The sequence below is a fragment of the Populus nigra genome, chromosome 4 (assembly GCF_951802175.1).
Source record: "Populus nigra chromosome 4, ddPopNigr1.1, whole genome shotgun sequence".
NCBI classification, from domain to species: domain Eukaryota; kingdom Viridiplantae; phylum Streptophyta; class Magnoliopsida; order Malpighiales; family Salicaceae; genus Populus; species Populus nigra.
The window spans coordinates 24,166,717-24,189,472 of NC_084855.1; the positions used below are offsets into that span (position 1 = coordinate 24,166,717).

The window sequence follows — 22,756 nt, forward strand, 5'->3', positions numbered from 1 at the left end:
ACATAGTCACTCAACTATTTCAATGACTCGAAAGCCTGATAATTAGGGTAACCAACTTTTTTTTTTTTGATTTATGTGGGGTGTCCGGGTCAGCTTACGCGCACCACGACTATTCCCCACAGCCCACTGGATATCCTGCAAGCCCAGGGGCAGGTTAGGCACCACGAGGGTGACAGGCGTGCACATAAAAGAACGGAACAAGTTACACGGTTGACCACGACAGCTAGGCTCTCAAATGCATAGATCTGGCAACCAACTTTAATAACATAGATCAGGCCCGCAGACATTGTGGCCTAGGAACCATAAATAATTAAACAGTAATTCTTGCATGCATGGTTGCTACTTTTGGATTTCCCTGAAACTGTAGGAGAGCAATTCCAGCCTGGAGCTTCACTTTCCTGTATCCTTTTGTCCTCTAAAGTGGAGAACATTAATTTAAACTTGATTTTAAATAAAAATTAAATTATAAATTAAAATAATTAATCATAATTTTTAAAAGATAAAATAGATTGATAATCAGGTTTTGAATGAATCATTGGATCAACCCTAGGGTTTTACCGAATTAACTAGTTTTTTCTTCTTTTTCTTTTTTAATCCAAACCGGTTCAAATCCCGGGTAATCTCATAATTTCATTCCAGGCTAGAAACAATGCTTACCATCAATGGAATATTAGATGAAGTTCAACCGTCTGGTTGGATTTTTGAGAGACACGTTGCCCCTCCCATGTCACTCTAGCACGTGGCATCATTATTTAAGCACCTTGGAAAATGTCGAAATCGAATTTTTTTTTCTTCAACAGTTTTTATTATTTTGCTTTAATTATTTGACAAGATGTTTTTTCTTTTAAAAAAAAATTGAATTTTTTTATTTTTTTCTTTACTTTAAATTAATATTTTTTTATTTTTTTAGATCATTTTAATATGTTAATATAAAAAATAATTAAAAAATAATTATTTTAATGCATTTCTAAGTGAAAAAACACTTTGAAAAACAATTACAATCACGCTCTCAAACGGGCTAAGTTGGATAAAAACTGTTAAACCTGACATTGCAGCCTTAAAAATGATCAATGGAAAGAATAGATTTCTGGCATACTGTTCTTTGATAGGGAATGGTCTTGTTTAAGAAGTCGTCACCTAGTATTATGTTCATTAGGAATACTAACTGGTCAACATAGATTTTATGATTCGGAACTGGTTACGTAAAAAGAAAGATATTATCACCCCTTAAACGTTCTGCCTGAGACAGACTGCAGTCCTCCCTTTGCAGGACTGTTATTTTTTCTCCGGTTCTACCCCCTGTTTCGTTCTTTTTCCCCAAAAACCAGTCCTCCCTTTGCAGGACTGTTATTCAATCCACGAACGAGATCGTGGGCAGGAGACGTGGTCCACGATTGGATCGGATTTGCTACAGATTTTCCTGTTGAATCGGCTTCCTCCACGCGAAACAAAAGGGATGATGAACAGTGCTTCCAAACGGCGCCATTTGTGTCCTTGGGAATGGTTATTTTTCACTTTGATCCCTAAACGTTTTAAACTCAACAATTGGGATCTTAATTAGTAATGATTAATTTCTAATTGTGCCCTTGGATTAAATTTAATTTGAATCCCTAAGTTATAGTGTCATTTACACAACAGTCCTGGATTTCTGGACTATTCAATTTGGTCATTGGACTTTAATTTTCTATCAATTTTTCTTTGAATTAGCTCCAAACTTTGATATTATTTCAATTAAACCCCTGATTCCTTTAATTAATTAAATCAAAGTTTAATTAAGTCATCAAACTCTTCAATTCTTTAATTAAGCTACTGATTTTATTAATTAAACTAATCCAAATTTTAATTAAAGTCTCCAACTTATTAATTCTTCAGTTATTAACCAATTGACTATCAAATTTAATAATTCCATCCTCAAACTTCAAATTTTGTATTGTCTTAACCCCTTTCTCATTTATATTCAATTTTTATTATTTTTTTAAAATTAGGTTATGACAAAAACAAAGGGGATGATTACACTGTTTTTTATCTTTTTTTCAATGGAGTACACGAATTTTATTTTATTTTTAATTTTATGCACCTTCCATCAATTTTTTTGTTATTTGATAATATGTTATTTTCTCTTAAATCACTATAGATACTCTAACATTTATTTTATTTCAATCAAGTACATTAACTTTGATTTTTTTTTATCTGGATGTACTTGTATTTTTTATTGACATAAAATAAAATTTGAAGTACCAATGACAATTTTTAAAAATACATTAGATGTCATCAAATAACATAAAAATTGAAGAAAGGTGGACAAAAGTAGTTGATTGAAAGTTTTTAAAAAAGTTAGTGTATTCGAATAAAAAAAAAATTAAGTACTCAATTGAGAAAATATATAAAGTTAGTATGTTAGTAGTGCAATCATCCCAAAAATGAAATCATCGTGACATTGACCAATGTGCTTTGGGTTAATTGTGATATATGCACTTCCAAATCCCACCTTTCTCGAAATTAGTTTAATTAAATGAGTTGTTTTTTTCATATTTGACGATAAAAAATATTTCCGGATTAAATTTGTTTTTAACCAATTGAGATTTAGTCTGAAAAGACAAAGTTTGAAAATTTTTAGATATTTTTTAAAATTATTTTAGCATCACCATATAAAAATTATCTGAAATATTTTAGTGAATGTTTATTACTCTTGTAGTATTTTTTTAAAAGCATTTTTTTAATTGAAATTATATTAAAATAATATTTTATTTTATTTTTTATATAAATATATCAAAATAATGCAGAAACATCTAAAATCATTATTTGTTTAATATTTTTTCATGCAAAAAAAAATTTAAAAAATAAATTTAAATGTAAAAACAAACGCTATCTAAAAGGGATTGATGTAGTGTTTTTTCAACATGACATAGAGTAGTATAAAACCATTATTAGAACCTTATTTAATATTTTAAATTTTTGAGTTGAGATTAATTTTTTATATATAGTATTAAAGTTTTAATGACCAAATAGTTAGAGTTCAAATCTCATTATTCAATTTTATATAATTAAATTAACAAAATTAAACATAAAATAATGATAAATTTATGTACGAGCTTTCATTTTAAAAAAATATATTAAAGAATAATATAAAACCGTGCTTGAGATTTCCTCTAGCAAACTCACTTTCAGATTTCTTAATTTAATTCCAGCCCGATCTAAAAAAAAATTATTTATTGAAAAAATTAATATAACTCATCCCTTTTTTAATCCATCTTTGTAAGTAATAGTTTCTAATTTGTAATATCAAAATAGTAAAAACAAAATAAACAACAATATATCACTACCAAAAAATTGATAAATATAAACGGAAATATCGAGAAAATAGTTCTATCGGAAATATACCGACGGATTTTACCAACGACAATATTTCCTTGGTATATACCGAGGGAATTACAGTGAAAAACAAAATGATTAAAACAAAGCAAAATAAAATGATCACGTGACGATTTTATCAACGGAATCCGTCGGCAAAATCGTTAGTAAACTGTGAACATTGTTCATCATGTCAATTTAAAAGGGAATCACCTACGGAAAATTCCGTCATTATTTTCCAGAGAGTTTTAGAACTATTCACTTCCCAGTTGCACTGTTAATTACTGTTTTTTATAGATAAAATCACTGACGGATTGAAAAGTCGTAGGTGTTATATGATGGTTTTCTAAAAAATTTAAATTAAATTAAAAGTTTTAATGAATATTACCGATGGATTGAAAAGTCGTTTGTGATATTTGACGGTTTTTGAAAATTTTTAAATAAATTAAAATTTTAAATTAAATATTATAGAGGAAATCACCGACGGAATGATTAAAAATATTAATATTTAATTATCCATCGGTAAAACCATCGGTAAAACATCCCAATAAAAAGCCTAGAATCCCTAATTTCACAATAGACTCATCTCTTTTCTTCTTCTTCTTCTTTTCCCCCATATGTAAAAAAAACATCAGTATCCATTTCTTTTTTTTCTCTTCTCTCCTCAACTCCTTCTCTTCTTCTCCATGCTCATGTATGTCTTCAACTCCTTTCTTCTTTTTTCTTCTCAATTTTTTTAATTAGTATACTTTACGAAATTTTTTTTCTCTCTTCTTAGCTTCACTTGCAACTGCATTAAGGTAAGATTTTTTTTTCTTATTTTTCGTGTTTTTTTCACTGTATTTGTTTTTTATTTTATTTTTAATTGTGTTTTTTTCTTAATAATTGTATGAATGTTGTTGTAGGATTTTTTTCATATGAGATCAATTTTTAGTTAATTTATTTATAGGATATTTAAATTTTTTTCATATGAATTTTTTTAGTTGAATTTATTTGTTGCAAATTTGTTTGAGTTGATTTTCTTCTTCTTTTTTCCAAGCATTTTGAATATTATAGAGTGTTGATTTATTTTAATTTAATTATTTTATAGTTTTGTAAAATATATATTTTTTAATATTTTTAAATAATTACTAACGGAATTACATATGGTATTTTGCTGAGGGAAATACCGACGGAATGAAGCAGGTATTTTTTTTGTTTGCTTTTTTCGTCAGTAAATCCATTGGTAATAATATTTTTTTTATTACCAACGGATAAAAAATTACCGACGCAAGTTTCACCGATAAAGCATTTTCATCGGTTGTTTTGTTGTAAATTAATTACCAACGGAATGATAGTGCAAATACTGACGGAAAATTCCGTTGGTAAATCTAAAGATTGTGGTAGTGTGTGTGTGTGTGTAAACTTTATATTTTTAATATATCTATAACTTTCATCAGTTTTATATTATTTTCAATTTATTTAATTTTCTTTTGTTTTAAGAAACAAAAAAGGAAAAAAGAGTAAGTAATTTTTGAAATAAAATACTTTTGAGATATTATTTCTCGTATTGTTATAAAACGCAAATTGACCTAACAAGTCAGTTTGAGACTTTGTCAACTTGAGGTTTGGACTGATTTGAGTTGAAAAAAAAATAGGTCAAGACGACCAGGTCGATCCTCGACCTAGGTAAAATGTGGTCCTTGTTTCGTTGATTTTTTTTTTATTAAAATGGTATCATTTTAATCCTTTTAAAAAAAACTTTTATGGGTCAATCTTGATTAATCCTCCTGATTTGTGACTCAAACCTTATCCCAGGTTGGACATCTATTATGATTTTATAACTATGCATCATGTATATTTGCCAAATTTACAAAATTACAAAAAAAAAAAGCTACAATGGAAGGGAAAAACATTATGGCTGTAGACTCGTATTACTATTTACTGCTACAATGTGATTACATTTTTACCATTTCCATTAAAAAAAAACCAATGAACTTACATTTAAGGGTAATCCAATCTTTGCATGTAAGCCATTAGTCATTATGAAATTACCTAGGGCAACTCTTCTTTTTTAATTTTTTTTGCATAGTTAAATTATTGGATTAATTTTAGAAAGAAAAAAAAAATAAGCTAAACACTAAAATGGTGATCATGCCCTTAAAAAAAAAAAAATGGATAAATAGTTTCCACAAGGCCTTTTTGTTTTCACTAAGATTTTTTATATATATTTATGTTAACTTGAGGTCAATTTAGTTTTTTTACTAAGTATAATGTATTTTTATATATATATAAAAAGTTGTGGATGTGTTCATAACGAGTGCTAGATGCTCCATCGTATTTGAGCGACACGTGTGGATGATTATAGTGGTTAACTATTAATAGGTCCCAATGACATCTTCCTTCCATGGTAGTGTATCTGGCATTTTGACCTTTGATCTTGCGTCAATTGTTTTTTCTCTCTCCCCACCTCAATTTTCGTGCGTGCCACCTTGAAATTCCATAATAGTCATTCAATATGTATTTCATCCGGATTTGATCCTTGTTTTTTTATTACTATTTTTTATTTGAAATGGTTTATAGATTTGAAATTATTTTTCAATTTCATCTTTTTTTTGTGTCAAATTTGGCCATCAATCTTTGGATTTTTATTCATTGTGTTTTAGATAAGTTTTTGAATTGAAGTTTCTTTTTATGATTTTATCCACCTTCAATTTTTTTTTATATGATTTGATCCTCATTATTTTTTTCTTTACAAATTTTTTTAATTACTTTTTTTTTCAAGATTTGATACTCCAAAATTAAATTGGCTGGGAATTAAGTTTTTTAATTAAATCAGGGTCTAAGATTTTGCTAGTTACAAGTTTGAGAGATTAACCTAATTTTAGGAGATTCACACTGGTTTACATGATTTTTTTATTTCCTTTTTTCATGCTAATGTTTTTTCAGTTTTATCATTCAATATCTATTTATTTTCATTATCATCCTCCATCAAATTTTTATTTGTCATATTTGGTAATCATTTTTGTAATTTCTATTTGTTTTTGTTTTAAATGGTTTTAAAATTTTAAGCATCTTCATAATTTCATCCTCCTTCAATTCATTTTCCAATGTGATTTGATCCTCTTTCTTTTATGTTGCAATTATGTTTTATTTGACAAGTATTTTAGGATTTCATCTTACATCATTAAATTGATAGAGAATTAACTTTTTAGATTAAACTTGCTAGAATTTCATGGGTTGTGAGTTGGAATGGTTAACCTCGGTTTGGGAGATTTGCATTGACTTGCTTGTTTTTTTTCTCTCTTTTTTTAACTGGTATTTTTTTGGTTTATACTTCGGCATTTATTTATATCTTAAACTTTTTTTCCATTCTTTAATCGGACCCGGGGTTGGTTGAGACTTAGTCGGGTTAGTTGAGACTTAGTCAAGGCCCAACCGAGAAGGGAATAAGGAAAGGAAAAATAAAGAGGTAGATTTCCAGCAAGTTAACTCATTGTTGTTGTATTCATTACTCGAGTCATTGATTTCACAAGTTAGTTCGAGTGAATATAATGTATCACCATTTTTTCATTTCATTCTTTAAATTTTTTTAACCGTCCATTCTTTCATGTTTGTTGGTTGTTTCACAATGTCAATGTCATTTTCTTTTCATATTCATATTGTTGTTTGAATAGGCTCATCAATTTGTTTCTATTTCGTCAAATTAAACAAGTCACTCCAATATTTTTTTTTTATTTTACCTTGATTAATTTGATCTTATATATTAGTTGAATTTCTTATTTTCATTTCAAATATTTTATTATAAAAATTATTGATAATAAAACATTTTTTCAATATAGTAGTATGGTTTTGAAGCGGCACACACTGCACTAGTTTAGATCTTGTTTCACAATGTAAAGTATGTTTTTGTAAAAATTTGTTTTTTTAATTAATTTTTTTTATTTTTAAATTATTTTAATGTATTGATTTAAAAAAATTAATTTTTTTAATATATTTATAAAATAAATATGTAAAAAAAAAATACATTCACTATCTTATATCTATTTTTAAAACTAAAAGCACTACTAACTTATAATTACCCAATAAATTTCAAAAATCACTTTTACTTTTTCCACGGAACATAAAAACAAATTCTCCAAAAATCTACAATCTTTCGCCACCATTTCTCTGCTCCGAGCAAATCCTCGTTAGGGTTTGGAAAAAAAATGGAACGCAATTGCTGCCATGTACCATTAGCATTCGTCCTAAAACTCTTGAATTTCCTTCAAGCATTTATCGGAATTTCAATAATTATTTACTCATTTTGGATGCTTGATCAATGGAACAACAAAGTCCCCGTCTTTCCACCTTCTGCTCCTTCTCCAGATTCTTCGTTTTCCTCTTCTTCTCTCTTGCTTTTGCCCAGCTCTGAGTCTCACTCGATTCAGGATCTTGTCTTCTCCGATGTGGTTCCTCGGTTAGAAAACGGGTTCGACTTCGACTTGAATTCCTTCCAGCTTCCGGCTCCTTGGTAATTTCGATTTTCTTTCTTAATTTTACTAGTAATTGCTTTGGATTTAATGATTTTTTCGTGTGTGATTTGATTGGTTTGGTTTAGGGTTTTGAATTGCGTGATTTTATGTAATTAATATAAAAGGAAGGATTTTTAATGCTTAGGGTTTTGAATTTTGTGATTTTTTGTAATTAATATAAAAGGAAGGATATTTAATGTGTCTTTTTTTTGTGTTTTTGGTTCCTTGGGAGGTCCGTTAAGCATTGTGCTATACAACGGGGTAGCCTTGACCTGATTACATAATAATCAATTGAACTAGAGTCACTGGGAATAGAACCTGCTTCACTGAAGGAATTTTAGGCTTGTTGCATTCAGTAGCTTTCAATTTTGGTTAGATTGATCTCTGCTGTAATTTTATCTTGGATTTTTTAAACTGATTTTTGTGTGTGTGAATCATGAGTGATTTTATAAGATTCATATTGTGTGGAATGGCCCGCATGATTTTTTGCATTAATTCTGCTAAATCGTGAGTGTTTTTGTGGTTGTTGTGGCTAAACGTGTGGCATTTGAGGGACCTGCACGGAGGGTGTTAATTCTCTCACTCTTTCTCTCTCTCTCTTTTTATGGCAGGTTCATCTACTCTTTTATGGGAGTGGGCGTTATATTGTGTTGCGTCACCTTCATCGGCTGTATTGCAGCTGAATCCATTAATGGCTGTTGCCTTTGCTTTGTATCCGACATATATACACCGCACTCTGTTTGTTTATTTCCACTTTTTTTCACTAACAAAGGATCCGCAGTTACTTTGAGTTGCTTCAACTTAAAAATAACATAATATTCCTTCTTTTTTTTTTTTTTTACTTTATACTGGTAAAAGGATCAGACCGAAAATGCAAAACACAAAAAAACTTTTACGGTTTCATTGTTCTTACGAGTCAAACTGGCAGCCTATAACATATAATTTGTGGTCTGCACTCACTTAACTTGTTTACCTTGACCTAATCAATTTCAGTACACAGTACTCAAAATTGTATTCATTCTGCTAGAAGCAGCCTTGGTTGCATTCATTGCAATTGATCGTCGTTGGGAAAAGGTAATTAATTTTTCTTTTAATAAAGATGCAGGTTGGCAGTTTCATTCCTTTGTACATGTAAATTAAAACTCCTTTGGGTTACTCTGTTACAGGATCTTCCATTTGATCCAACTGGAGAACTGCAGAGCCTTCGTATTTTCGTTGAAGAAAATGTTGATATATGTAAATGGGCTGGTATCACAGTGCTCATAATTCAGGTATGTTCCACAGTGATTTATAAACGAGAATTCTGTCACATCTTTGAAAATAAGTCAGTTCCACAATCATGATCCAGAAGTGAAGTTTTGCAAATTAAAGATGCAGGTCCTGCTATGTATATATTTTTATTCCGTGAGTTTCAAATTTTGTGCTTTAAAAACTTTAATCACAACTTAAAAAAAAACTAATATGTTACATGCATGTAAAATGAAGGAGATGAAAACATTATCAAGATCAAAAGATTTTGTGAAACGTGTAAAATGAGTTACTTTCGTCGGAAACTAGGTAAACTAATCTAGTCCTTTTTTTCCCCCTCAAGTATATTGAAAAATATCTAAATAATCCTAATATCAAGATTGCTTCTTCCTTTTGACATGTCTTCTTGTGCCCAGTGGAAAAAAGTTAATCATCTGTTTAAATTCAAGTGAAAATTTACTGAAATAAAGAAGATAAGAAAAATATTCAAATGAAATCAGTGGATAATGAGGTGCACAAGGACTGAATTTTGATGCAGGCAGGCTCTCTATCATTTTTCCATGTACTGAATATGAGCAGCTCAATGACAACCTATCTTTATTGTCCAGACAATTGAGATTTATTTTTGTTTTGCTAAATTTATTGCCATTGGGGCCTCCATAATCCTGTCATTTCAATCCGAGACGCTATCTGCCTTCCACGTGCTGGCCACCTGAAGCAAAGGAGCTGTAAACTGTGCACTTAGAATTTGATGGGATTAACTACTCTTAAAATTATGCATAGTTCATGGATTTTCCATTGAAATGCATGTCATCCTAGAATCCATCAACTTACGTAAGAGTTAATATATTTTAATCTTCATTAGTCATATAAGATCCTATTGTTCTGCCCTTGTAATGGTGCCAGACATCCAGAGTCAAACTGTGAAATCTTTTCCTGGTCAGGGGTGCTAATTCCTACCACCGGTGCCTCATAGATAAACGAGTCAAACATTTGTTAGAGCCTAGAGGCCTACTTTCTCCTAGCAAGGTAGAAGTTCTTTGCCCGGAGAAGGGCCGATTGAGAGAAGATATTTTTTTCCAGACCAAGCGTTAAAGAAACCAGAGAGGAAAGGGTGCAATTACTGTAAGAACAACAATATGTGTGTTCTTTTCATTCATACTTGTGGCATTCTATATCAATAGCGGGTTGCATGTGAAACTATAATTCACGGCAATAAAATATAATGGTTCTCCACAGTCAGGAAGTTATCTTGAGGGACCAAAAGTATGAGTCCATCATTAATGAATCTTTTTGTCCAGCCATTTTTAGAAAAGATGAACCCACTGAATGCCTCAATGACCATGGTTGGGGATCAGTCCTCAACATGCAGCCTGAAGGCCAAGCAAATGGTTTTCAGTGGCTTGTAGAATTAGGTCACTCTGCGTAGTTGTTTTTTTTGTTGAATTTATTTCTTCGGAGTATTTAAATTGAATAACAAGAAAAATTGATTATGCTCTGTGCTGGTATTTAATTTAGTGAGATGCTAGAAATATGATCATATTCTCTACTATGACTTTTTCTCAACAATATTTTTTTGCATCAAGGGAAATGAAGTGTACTCTAATTGCTATAAGAGATCCAAAGAAGGAAGGCCAACCACTAATAGTTTTGAAGTCAAAAACTGGATGACATTATTCTAGATATCTATTTCTTATAAAGGAAGATATCATCTCTTTTTCACAATATAAATGCCTTTTCACTTGTAGTATATTTTTATAAAGATTCTATATATTTCCTTGATATTTTACTAGGAACCACGGGCATGAAATAGTGATGATTTCACAACGGCTTTTTCTAATTCTATCTTTGGTATTAATTCCAGGCACTAGCTCTGTTACTAGCAATGATTCTGCGAGCTATGGTTTCCACTCGGAGAAATGAGTTTGATGAGGATGATTTTGAGAATGTTAGAGGTAGAACTAGGGAGCCACTCATAAATCAGTCAGGCCAAGCATTTAGTCCAGGGACTCATTCAGACATCTGGACCTCACGGATGAGAGAGAAGGTATTTTTCATTTACACGTTGTACATAAATTGAAAATTCTATAGTTAAGAGCACACGTTTGGCTTTCTGTTACTTATTTTAATTTGGTTGACTGGCACATATATGCTTAAGTGAAAAGGAGGTGGTTTGCATGATGCTTGGCCAATGTGCTATCACAGTTTTACTTGAGCATATGTTAAGAAGATTTGCAACAACTAATAACAGTTGCCTTGTTGATGACTATGTAAATCAGCTGCTTTTTATAACCATTGGAACTGGGAGCTGTAGCATTGCTAAATGAAATGTTGTAGCCGTAATGATTGCTGATAGTAGCTTTGAAAATATAACTTTCTAGCGGTAATAAGTGCTGATTGTTGAAAGTTCACTAAACCAGGATGAAATCAAAGTGGGCAGTGTTGTTTTATTGATGAAATTTTTTAGCAAACTAATTGCTTTGATTTCGCTCTTGCTCTCAAGCAGAGAAGACTGGCTAGTAATTGTATAATTATTTTTTATTGAAACAAAATCCGCATTTCATGTACGTAAAACAACCAGCTATTAAACTTAGTTTTTCTCATATTTTAAGTGTTAACCCTTTATTACTGTATTATTGACTTTACTATTAAAATCTATAATATATAAATAATTAGCCTTTAAATCATTGGTTATGCTATTCCAATGAATAACATAACATTAATATATAACGGGTTTGTTATATGATTATTTGTACTTCTTTGTAAAAAATAATACAAAAATAAATATTGGATTGGGATGATGAGCAATCATGTAGATTACAAATTAATGTTGTTATGGATATTAAGCTGATTGAATATCTCAAGGCATTCATGCATTTCGTGCTGAACTTAGTCAGCTTTCTTGATATATTAAAAATCTACTTGTTTGTTGATTGAACTTCTGATGGCATTCATGCATTTTGTGGTGCAGTATGGGCTGAGCACCGGAGATAAACCCAATCTACTTAATCAGAATGCATCAATGAGCACGAAATCCAAGTAATGAAGATCAGAAAAGTTTCTGTCTCACAAGGTGGGAAGAAGGACACCAAAGTATAGACTCGTTGTCTCGCCTCTTACTGACGTACATATAATTGCCTTTTAGTTGTTCTTTCTTGAGCTTTTCTGGAGGAAGTTGTGATATGTATAGGTCCTTAGAAGCTCCCGTGCACGTCGATTTGTACTGATTGGGGAAAACATACTTCGTAAGGTAAAAGCTTTTCATTTTGTGTTGCTATTATGCTCTCACTTCTCAGTGTCCTCATGTATGGTTTGTTAATTGTTGTACACATTTGCTGAAATAATACATTGTGTGTTTATTCGATGTTATCCTCGCTAGTTTATTCTCTGTGATCACCTCAACCAAATAATTATAAGCTAAAATGATTAGAGATGTAGAAATTTTTGTAGAACCCTGAATGGGTTGTGCTTATATTTGTTTGGTAGTTCGTTGAGATGTGATTGAAACTGTGTTTTGTTCTAACATTAAATTTTTAAAAAAATATTCGGCTAATCAACACCTTATAGTTTTGCATTTTGCATGGATTTTACTGAAAATTCTCTATTAAAACCTTGTTTATGAAAGAACTATAATATCTATTTTTTCAATCCGCAATCTCCGCAATGCAAAACGCCAACTTTTATGCAAGTAGAAGTGTGTTGAGCGGCAAATGAAACAGACTTATGGGAACTGCCTGCTGCAAGAAGTGTTTTGGTGGATCCAAGGGATTACGGAAATCTCTGTCTTTAGATTTCCTCGTGTCAACATCTGTTTCAGAGATCAGAGCCACAGATTCTCCTCTCTCTGCCTCATAGGTACTCCAAACTCTTCTAATTTATCCATAGATACCGCTGTAAGTCACGTGATCTGTACCTGTTCATTAATTTTGTCAAAAAAAAAAAAAAGTCCTTGTCTTGCATCGAGTTTTTCTCTCCACCCTCACAGAGACTTAAAAAAAGAGTGTTATTTTCGTAGTATACAGTGTTATTTTCACTCCGTAACAGACCCAAAATATCTTTAATTACATATAATTCTTTTTATAAATAACGATATTGGATGTTGCCTTTATATTTATATTCAGAAACTATATATAGCTATTTTTTAAAAAAATTAAAATAATACAGGCTGTAGGTCATGGGACCTCTCTTCCATTGGCTCTATTTTATAAGCTTAACAGCTGAAGATTTTTGGCTGGTAACAGTAGATTCCAGGTACACACTGGCTTGTGTCAGCCATCATGGAATATTCTCCCCCTCTTTTTTTCTTTTTTCTTTTTAATTTATTGGTGTTATGAAGTGTATCATACTCATAGTAGTTCAATGCCGAGTCGATCGAACAAGTGAAATTGTGTATTTGGTATTGTGTTAAAAACGTTTTTTCATTTGAAAATATATTAAAATATAATTTTACATGTTAAACATATTGCTAAAAAAACAAATCAATTTGATAGAAATTTGCTCACTTTCTTTCATCAGTAGCTGTTAAATCTGCCGTGATTTGATGAGCTGATCAGAGAAACTTGCAAAATAGAATCTTGTATGAGTTGGAGTTCCTAGTTGAAGTAACAAAAAATACACAAAATTGATCGAAACGAGTTTTTAACAATTCAGTTTCCCTGATTAAACCTGATTGGTATATCACAAAATCATTTTAAAAAACAAAATGATTTTATTTTATTTTAATAAAAAAACAATCTACTCAAACATTGAGTCCATTTCTTTTCCGAGTCAAGCCAGATCTAACAACTTCGCTATTTTTAATTGAATTTTAATTTGGACTCAGTTACATGTCCATTCTACATTTCAAAACCTACAATTTTGAGGATAAATTAATTTATAACCTTATCACAAATTTATTGTTGATTTATAGTATAAATGAACACCTCAAGCCAACTTAACCATATCCCTCTTTACTGGATTTCAACGCTAGCATTTATTTAAATAATAAAAGATGAGTAGAAGGGATTGATTCATGAGAGACCATATTAAGAAAATTATGTAGAGAGAATTCTGCGCCTTAACAACTCATCTTCAATGGTCAGTAGCAGTACAATTCCACTAAAACCTCACACAACAGGATATCTTCTATGGACCATCAGCAGCTATCAAAAAGTGAACTCACATTTGCCAAATAGCACATATTTATTTACTAATTTAGGCACTTACAGGTATTGAACAAATAAGGTGTTGGGATCCTCATTGTTGAAATTCAATTACACAAATAGATAGCTTGATGCAATAAATAGGGAAAAAAGAGTTAAAAAGCCTCATCACATCCTACCTGCGAAATCAGTGACAGTCTCCTCAACAAGTTCATCCAGCAGCTTTCCTTCTATTTCGTTCCGTAAAGTATCTAACTCCGCTCTCATCTTATCTATCCACCCTTTCCCTACCACCTCCTTCCTCACCACCATCTCCACCACCAGGCTGTTGCTGTCCCCACCACCATCCCCAGAAGCACATCTCACATCACTACAAAACCATTCCTTCATCTGAGCCCACACGTATTCAGCTACCATGGGTTGTGCATCCTCTACCAACCTGTTTTGTACCCCACTGCACGTCACAGCCCTTGTGCTCCTGTCTGATCCATGACCTGTGATTTCAACAAGTGCTGCATTCACACAGTCAAATACAAGTTTCTGATTCGATCGTCTCTGCCTTCGCTTTGCCTCGTGCAAAAGCTCCTTGTCATTTGGATTAGCGTATTTGTCTCTCAATTGTGGGTCCAATGGGCTTTCAGGTGAATGCCATCTGGAAAAAAATGAATCTAATTGCACTTCGCAATCAAGGCCAGCTGCTGTTAGTAGAGTTTGGACAAAGGAAAACCAGTACTTTTCATCTTCCTCAGCACCCAAGGAGACTGGGGAGGGAGAGGGTTTTAGTGGATAAGAACTAGCTGTCTCCGCACAAGAATTATCCCATGTTAGGGTTCGAGCTACTGATTCTATAGGTGGTGATTTACCAATCAAGTTAGACTTAAGAGGCACCTCTATTCCTGCATTAAAGAAAAAATTCATATGATCTGACTAGGAACTTGGCAAGTGTAAAGGAAATTTCTCAAAAGTTCCTAAAATGGGATATTTACCCCTACAATCTGGCTTCTGTATCAAGCCAGAAGCCTCCAGAATTGTGTTGTCATCCTCTTCAAATGGGGGTTCTAAAACTGAGATTGGACTTGGCTGATCCTGATTCTCATTCATATTCCCAGGCACCACAGGCTTTGTTACAGATAGACCACCCTGCAAAAAGTTGTAAAATGAATATCAGATCAACAGACATTTAGAAAGAAAGAAATGATATTCAACTGGAAGTGGCAACTGGGAAGTATAAATCCAGAAAAAAATGTATTATGACATTGCTGCATTGCTTAAAATAGGATCACGTAAAAAATGAAGATGTGTTCCATATTACACGGCAAGAGTACAGACTGTAAGACTTGTACTGTTTCATTTAAACATTATCAAAATTGATGCATTACGCACCAACCCAAACTCATTTTCCTAGCCCACATGATGACTTGATCTGTACTGTCCAACCCCACAGCAATTAATCAACAAACTGTAAGAGGTAGGAAGTACAGGCTGGGATTTGACAATGGTAGTTAGGAAATACAGCAGTCATGTCTCTCGTTCATGTTTCCATAAATTATCAACTGTAGACAAACCTTTTGATTTAATAACAACAGCAGCATGCATGATTAAAAGAGAACAAAAAACAGAGCAAAAGGACAGAAAGAAGATAGAACTACCTCATGAGAAACAATGTCTTGTTTTGTTTCCATGCTGATAAAATCTGGATAGGTATGTATGCCTGCTGGCGCATGTAAACCATGAGATGAACACTTTTCATGGCCAGAGTTATTAGTACATTGAGCTGCACCATCACTAACTTTTTCAGTCAAAGGAATTGGTAAACTAGGGGTTTCAGGGATGGCAGACTGAAATTCATCTTTAGATTGACATGCAACAGATTTATCTTTACTTGGTTTCTTGTTCCTCGAGAAAAATAAACTAGAAACTTTCCCCTTTAGAGAAGATTTCACGCTCTTTGCCCTTGTCAGATCCTTCAGAACTTCAGTTTTTTCAGCATCAGGGGGTGAAACTTCAACATTGGGCCTAGCAACATGCACCGTGGTAGAGACAGGCAAAGACTTGGACCTTAGAAGAGTTCTAGGAGAATCAGCCGTGCCATCTTCCTTATTTAAATGACTAGTGATGCAAGATGTAGATCCTCTTGGTTGTTGTTCCTTAATACTATCCTCTTCCTCAGCTCTCATAAATTTCTTTGTATCCGAAAGCGCAAGCATCTCCCCCAAAGTGCTAGAGCTTCTCCGGGCATTTTTTTGCTCCAGAGCTCTCCCATTTGATGCCATCATTGCCCATCTTTCAGAAAGTCGCTTCTTTGCTTCTCTGCAAACAGATGACTCTGGAGAACAAGATGCACGGCTGAAGGAGGAAGTGGAGTAGGGGCTATCAAACCTATTGATGTAATCCCATGAATGTCTAGAAGTTGGTGACATGATTTCCGTATCACTTAGATTTTCCACTGCATAGTCATTTACTGATTTGTTAAATGAACTGTCATCACCAGTGTAGCCATTGGAATACACGGAAGAAAGAAGAGTTTCATCCCTCCGATGGCCCATCAGGTTTTCACGCATGTTCCGAGTGATCAACTTTGCCACCTCTCTTGGTTCCTGAGCCTCAACATCTTCAGGTTCATCATAAAAATCTTCACCATGTAACATTCTTGGTGGTGATGAGGGTGGTGATACCAGAGCCTTGATGTCATGGATCTTCCCAGGGCTAGGTTTCAATACTACTATTCGAGTAGGTTGAGCAGGAGGATATTCAACAATCTTCTCATTGGAAAAGGCAGGAGAATATCCAAGATTGCTTTCCCACCCAGTAGCTTGCCCAGTATGTGCCTGTTGCTTTGTAGGTTTGTCGCTCTTCTTCCCTGACCCAGCAAACCTTTCATCATCAACCACCTTAGAAGGCCTAAGAACTGTGATGTGCTTTGTCTCAGGAGATGGAGGCATAGATTGCATGTCATGCAGATGTTGAGAGAACAATGAATTTGGTTCCTGCAGAAACTTGAGGAATAAATCTTTATTGGAACTTAACACTTCTAGTGCATCTTGGAATTCCTTGGACTGGCGGCCCTTTTCATCTGTTGACAGACGTTTTGCTTCCATGAACTTCTGGCAAACAAGAGCCATCTTTTTTGTATTTACATTTTCATTGTGATTTCGTTTTTGAGGTGAACTGTGTCTCACCATTGTCTTTTGGGATTGCTGCCAGATTTCATAGACATCTTTGTATTCACTTTGCTCTTGGCACAGGCGACCTTCACTGGGCATCTGCTTGTCCAAACAACTATGATCTTCATCCCAAGACTCCACAAATATCCCAGAGTGACTTAAAGAACGCCTCGAAGAACCTCTAGAGTGGCTTCTTTGTGCATCAGCTGCAACAGGCTGCTGGTGAGGGAGGGAATCAAGTCCCATCAACTTGGCAACCAAATTGGGTGGATTATGCTTAGATTCCACTTCTTTGGACATTTCTTGGGCAATGAGTGTCTTCATAGGTGTTGCATTTGCTTTCTTATTCAAGGAGCTTCTCCTTAACTCAGATACAATCTGCAGACCATACAAAGATCAGTACACACTATATTGTAGTATCCTATAATGCAGGTGTGAGAAATGCAGACAAGTTCTGCAAAGAATCTCTCCCTTCACTGGACTATGGTCAGTAATACAAATAAACAATTTCCAATAGTTTACCATTTTATCCTCAACCTGATCTCCAACGGGCAAACTCAACATCCTTGCCACATCTGATTGACTCCTTGAGATTGAAGAACCTGCCAAACCACCATCTCCATGTCAGCAACAGTTGGCTTGACATAATATAATGCAAGATGCACCACCAACAATAATAGAAAAATAAACAGCCACCATTATTCCTACACAGGACAAGTTAGGAAGGATCTGCTCCTACGTAAAATAAAACAGGCATTCAGACCCAGTCAGGCCAGAAAGGTAATTATTCCTAACCATCTCCCGCAAACAAGTTAAAATGTAATGTGTTCCAGTGGTGCATGTAAGAGCTCCGAATCGAGTTAAGCAAACCAGAAGGGGCAAATCGAGATTCTGTGGTGGCTGGAAAAGACAGAATGCCCACAAAAGCAGACAACAACAGATGCAAAACATGCTAGATGACTCATTTATATCGCTTAAACACCCTGAATAACAAAGCCGTAACAACAGATGACTGAAGCTGTTTGAATCAGCAAATTGCGAAGCAGTTAAAAAAATTAAAATCAACACCTACTAAAGCCAGGCAACAGCTGCTTGTCACGGAAACGAGAATCTCAACTAAAGAATTTCAAGCAAGAGCAATTTGGACAAAATAATCACCATCATGATGTGGCTTATCTGTGAGCAGCCTGTTTCCAGCGACCCCATTGCTTAAATCAAAAAGATTCACCATCCTGCCCAAGCATCCTGGAAACGGTTTCTCAATTTTCTGACCCTTTCTGTACTGCATCCCGTTCATCTCAACACCTACTGTAAAACACAATTCATCAGATCAATTGCCAGTTTAGCACCTCGTGAAAAAACAGAAACTCCAACTCTAAAACAAGACATCTGTTCAGAGACACAAAAAAGCACAGAGAGAAACAACATACTGCTAAAATGATTGCATTAACAGATTAAAGGGGAAAAACAAAAGTGGAGTTTCTAAAAAGTTAAACAGAAACCCCAAATCTTATTATTGTCAATGATTGCATAGGAAAGACATGACATGGAAATTACATAGGAAAGACAGGACATGAAGAAAGTAGCTTCTCCAAATCAAGCAAAACCCTCTGCAGACTTAGATCAATCAGAACCAAATGACATCCGTTTTTATCAAAACTCGAACTCACAACTACCTACCCTTCCCCTTCTTATCCCTCTTTCTGCAGAAGTATGAGAGCTCAGAAGATACCACTAATGATTTGGATTTTGCAGTGAAAGAAAAGGAAATGGGCACGAGAATCAAGTAAATCAATAAAAGAAACCGCTTGTTAAGAAAGTAAAAGAATCCAAACAAATCAAACCAAAGAAGCCACCTTGATTTAAGAGAAAAGCAAACCAAAAGGACAGCTCTCTTTTACTGCAAACAATATTCCCTATTCCCATGTTCTGTCAATTTCTCCCATCAGTAACAAAAACAAAACAAAACCCAATTCAGTCAAAAATAAATTGAAATTCAGTCAAAATTTTTGAAAAGGTATAGGTTTTAAAGCTAATCAGCTTCCAAAAAAGCTTTACAGAGTCCATCCTTTGCAGCCATTTTTTTACAGAGCCGGAAAAGAAGAGCAAAGGGAGTTAAGAGAAAAGGAGAGATCGGAGGAAGGGAGGAAAAAGTAGAGAGGTGATGAACAGAAAAAAGTGATTGTGTGCTCTAAAAGAGCAGCAGCTGACACAATATAGAAAGAAAGTTCTTTAGAGAGAGACAGAGATAGAGACCTGGCAGAAGGAATCTGACATTCCGGTGGAATGTGACCGGAGATTCGCGCTGTAGAGCAAGGATGATGTCACAGACACAGGCACAGCGTGTGATTTTAGCAGAGAGAAGGAAGAGACTTTGGTGTTTTGTTTTTTTGTTCACCGACTAGGAAGTGAGAGAGAAGGAAGGAAGTGTCGGACTTGAAATGGTTTCCTTAATTCTGATTTATTTACGTGTTTCGATTACGAGTTGGTTAACGTTCGATTTTACTTCGAAAATGTTTTTTCTTTCATTTTTAGAATAAAATAAATATTAAAAATAAGCTAACAAAAAATATTTTTAGCTAATCTAAAAGAATATATATATATTTTTATCTCGTGTCAAATAAAAAAAATACTTTTCGAAGCATTATTAATTTACAATATGATAACAATCTTCATTGTATCGCTATTTCATATCACAAATATTATAACTTTTTCTCGTATTAATTTTTAATAATGTCAAAAGGTCAAAAATAAAGAATCTACAGGACTACCCTTCTTGTTATTTTTTTCTCTATTTTAATAAATTCTTTTCTTTTGATATGTAACATTGATTTTTAGTCCTTCTTTTGTTAATTTGTAAAATTATTGCATGCTAATTAATGAATTATCCTAGTGTTTTTTATTTATTAACGTGAGTGAATAGGTAAAGTTATGTACACCTCAACTAATTTTTTAGATCCTGAAGTAAATAACCATGTAAGTCTCTAATAACCATCATATTAACAATCACAAGGCTCGAATTTAAAACTACAGAAAGAATAAATCTCTTGGTCTCAAATTTTTACATCATTTACTATATGATTAATTACCCTAGTTGTTATTTGATTCGTAAATTGATGGTTAATAATTAATACAGTAAAACCAGAAAAACAATATTTAATATAATATTAATTAATACAGTAACAAATATTTAATACATGTTAATTAAAAATGCTTGAGCGAAAATAAACTAGACCAGAAGAGAAAAAAAAATGCTCTTTATCTATAAAATTCGATCATGGAACAAAAAAAAAAGTATATTATTTATTATTGTCAATCATTAGCTTTTTTTTCAGTAATCTTTAATGCAGTAGGTTTTTCCTTTTCTATTCATCGTCTTTACAATACAAGCATAAAGTGGTCAAATCTAATATATTTAATACCTGGTTTCAAGTATTTTCAAGAAATCTCCTATGAAAATTTTCCTAGGAAAATATTCATATCAAACTTTTTTTTATAGGAAAATGAATCTATTTACAAAAATTATTAAAATTTTACTCGAATCACAGCTTTAATAGTTAATTATTAAATTAACAAGTTAGTCTAGATCTATATCTTTTGAAAAATATTTAGATAAAAATAATATTATTATTTTTTAAAAACAGTAATTAAGCTGCGGGTGTTAATTTTTGAATGATATTTGAAATTAAACCCTAAAAGAATGCAAGTACGTGATATTTGCAATTCAAATTGAACAGTAGTTATAATAATAACCACCACGTTCATGTAATGTTAGCAATGATTTGGGAGACATCAAAGGATAAGATGCAACGGGAAAAAAATCACTGAAAGGTGAAAACATGGAGGATATGATATGAGTGCATTCACTGCCTTTGCTGCAAAAATAATGTGACTCCATGATTGAGCTCTGTGGCCATAGGAGGCTCTTGCATTCAAATTTTGGCTCTTGCATGCCCCTTCATTTCTTGTTCTTGACATGACAAGAAGAGCAGCCTGCAATGTTCATCACAGACAAGACGAATGATTGGTTTTGTATTTGAAATTGTGTTCGAATATCTTTTAAAAGTGTGTTTAAAATATAATCACTGTAATGTATTTTCAAGCGAGAAGTATTTTTAAAAAAACATCCTAGTTCATAATAGTTTTTACACTAATAATTTAAAAAAAACAAGTTTAAAAAAAGTTATAAATTATAATTTTTTTAAATACAAGTTGTTATTATAATTCTAAATAAAAAATAAATTTAAACAATGAAAACTAAATATATTCGTAAGTCGTGGTCAGTTTAAATATAATACAAAATGGAGCCCTTAGGGCACATTTATTCTTGAGAACATGTAATTTATGGTGAACATTCATTCCGTAGATTTGTGTTAGGATTTTCTTTTATTTCTTAGCCAACACCATTGAATTGAATTAATATCTATTCCACCACTGTCTATAGGGAAAGCAACCTTTTCTTTTCTTTTCGGCCCCATACCAAATTAATTAATAAATGCCATCTTATTATTATATTATGAAGTAACAAATCCCATTTGACTTGATGTGATTTAAGAATGTGTATTTTGTATAGTTACGGGGAGATCTTGAGTAATTATCCAAGTTGTCCACGGACTAGCCGGTTTTGATCCGACTATTGATGTTTGGAAATGTAATTACGATTACAGTTTAATATGTTTTTAAATAAAAATTATTATATTAAAATATTTTTTAATAAAATTTTAATGAAATAATATGATAGTGATTATAATTCAATACATTAATAAAATTTTTAAAAAATACAATTTGAACTACGTCGAGAATCACATCGACGTTCAGCAATGCTTCCGACGACCCTAACTTGTTGTGATCGGAAGGTTGAATCTTACTGAAATTTTTCCACATCGTTCCACCTACCCTGTTCCCTGCTTTCCTGGCCCGGAGGACACTTCTGATAATGGGGGAAAAAAATACATGTAGTCGTAATAATTATTTATTAATAAAACATCAACTCGTCTCCTCGAGGACAAACTCCTTAATTGTCATGCATAAACAAGTAATTTAAGTTGCTGTTAACTTGTGGGTTTTGTAGTTTTCCCTCCTCGGGTTACAAGAGGATGAGATTCTCCATTTTTCTTTGCCATCTGGCGAGGACGAGGACAAAAGAGGATGCTCCTCTCCATGTATGAATAATATATCCCACCTACAAATAATATGCAAATGTGTTCACAAATTCAACTGCGTGTAATGTTTCCAATATAAAACTTAAATAATTGAATTTTATAATAAACTTTATGTTAGTTGAGCTTTCATGGGGTTACATCAATAATCAAGAAGTTGTTGCCTATGGTATGGTTGGCTCGTTTTCCATTAGTCTTGG

The 22,756-nt window shown here is 32.8% G+C and overlaps 2 protein-coding genes across 4 annotated transcripts; one reads left to right on the forward strand and one right to left on the reverse strand.

Annotated features, from left to right (window-relative positions):
- Nucleotides 1–7,428: 7,428 nt before the first annotated feature.
- Nucleotides 7,429–12,461, forward strand: LOC133692688 (tetraspanin-20). The gene is made up of 6 exons (XM_062113793.1): nucleotides 7,429–7,843; nucleotides 8,456–8,555; nucleotides 8,838–8,918; nucleotides 9,011–9,115; nucleotides 10,957–11,139; nucleotides 12,064–12,461. The coding sequence occupies exons 1-6, from the start codon at nucleotides 7,539–7,541 to the stop codon at nucleotides 12,133–12,135; spliced, it is 846 nt and encodes a 281-aa protein (XP_061969777.1). The 5' UTR covers nucleotides 7,429–7,538; the 3' UTR covers nucleotides 12,136–12,461.
- A 1,793-nt stretch (nucleotides 12,462–14,254) lies between these two features.
- On the reverse strand, nucleotides 14,255–19,832 carry LOC133692842 (uncharacterized). 3 transcript variants are annotated; one of them, XM_062113995.1, is made up of 6 exons: nucleotides 19,654–19,832; nucleotides 18,556–18,702; nucleotides 17,920–17,999; nucleotides 15,883–17,775; nucleotides 15,220–15,373; nucleotides 14,255–15,129 (listed from the first exon to the last, which is right to left on the reverse strand). In XM_062113995.1, the coding sequence occupies exons 2-6, from the start codon at nucleotides 18,692–18,694 to the stop codon at nucleotides 14,402–14,404; spliced, it is 2,994 nt and encodes a 997-aa protein (XP_061969979.1). In that variant the 5' UTR covers nucleotides 18,695–18,702; nucleotides 19,654–19,832; the 3' UTR covers nucleotides 14,255–14,401. The 3 variants fall into 3 exon arrangements, with proteins under 3 accessions (XP_061969979.1, XP_061969980.1, XP_061969978.1); XM_062113996.1 differs by having other exon boundaries at nucleotides 17,935–17,999; nucleotides 18,556–18,705; XM_062113994.1 differs by having other exon boundaries at nucleotides 18,556–18,705.
- Nucleotides 19,833–22,756: the final 2,924 nt, after the last annotated feature.

Bases quoted from the DNA above. Each gene is read 5' to 3' on its own strand.
- LOC133692842 (XM_062113995.1), bottom strand. From the start codon at position 18,694: ATGAACGGGATGCAGTACAGAAAGGGTCAGAAAATTGAGAAACCGTTT. The intron at 17,776-17,919 runs GTAAACTATTGG...TATGGTCTGCAG, and splicing joins ATCAGGTTGAGGATAAAATG to ATTGTATCTGAGTTAAGGAG. The intron at 15,130-15,219 runs GTAAATATCCCA...TCTTTAATGCAG, and splicing joins ACAGAAGCCAGATTGTAGGG to GAATAGAGGTGCCTCTTAAG.
- LOC133692688 (XM_062113793.1), top strand. From the start codon at position 7,539: ATGGAACGCAATTGCTGCCATGTACCATTAGCATTCGTCCTAAAACTC. The intron at 7,844-8,455 runs GTAATTTCGATT...TTTTTATGGCAG, and splicing joins TTCCAGCTTCCGGCTCCTTG to GTTCATCTACTCTTTTATGG. The intron at 11,140-12,063 runs GTATTTTTCATT...TTTGTGGTGCAG, and splicing joins CCTCACGGATGAGAGAGAAG to TATGGGCTGAGCACCGGAGA.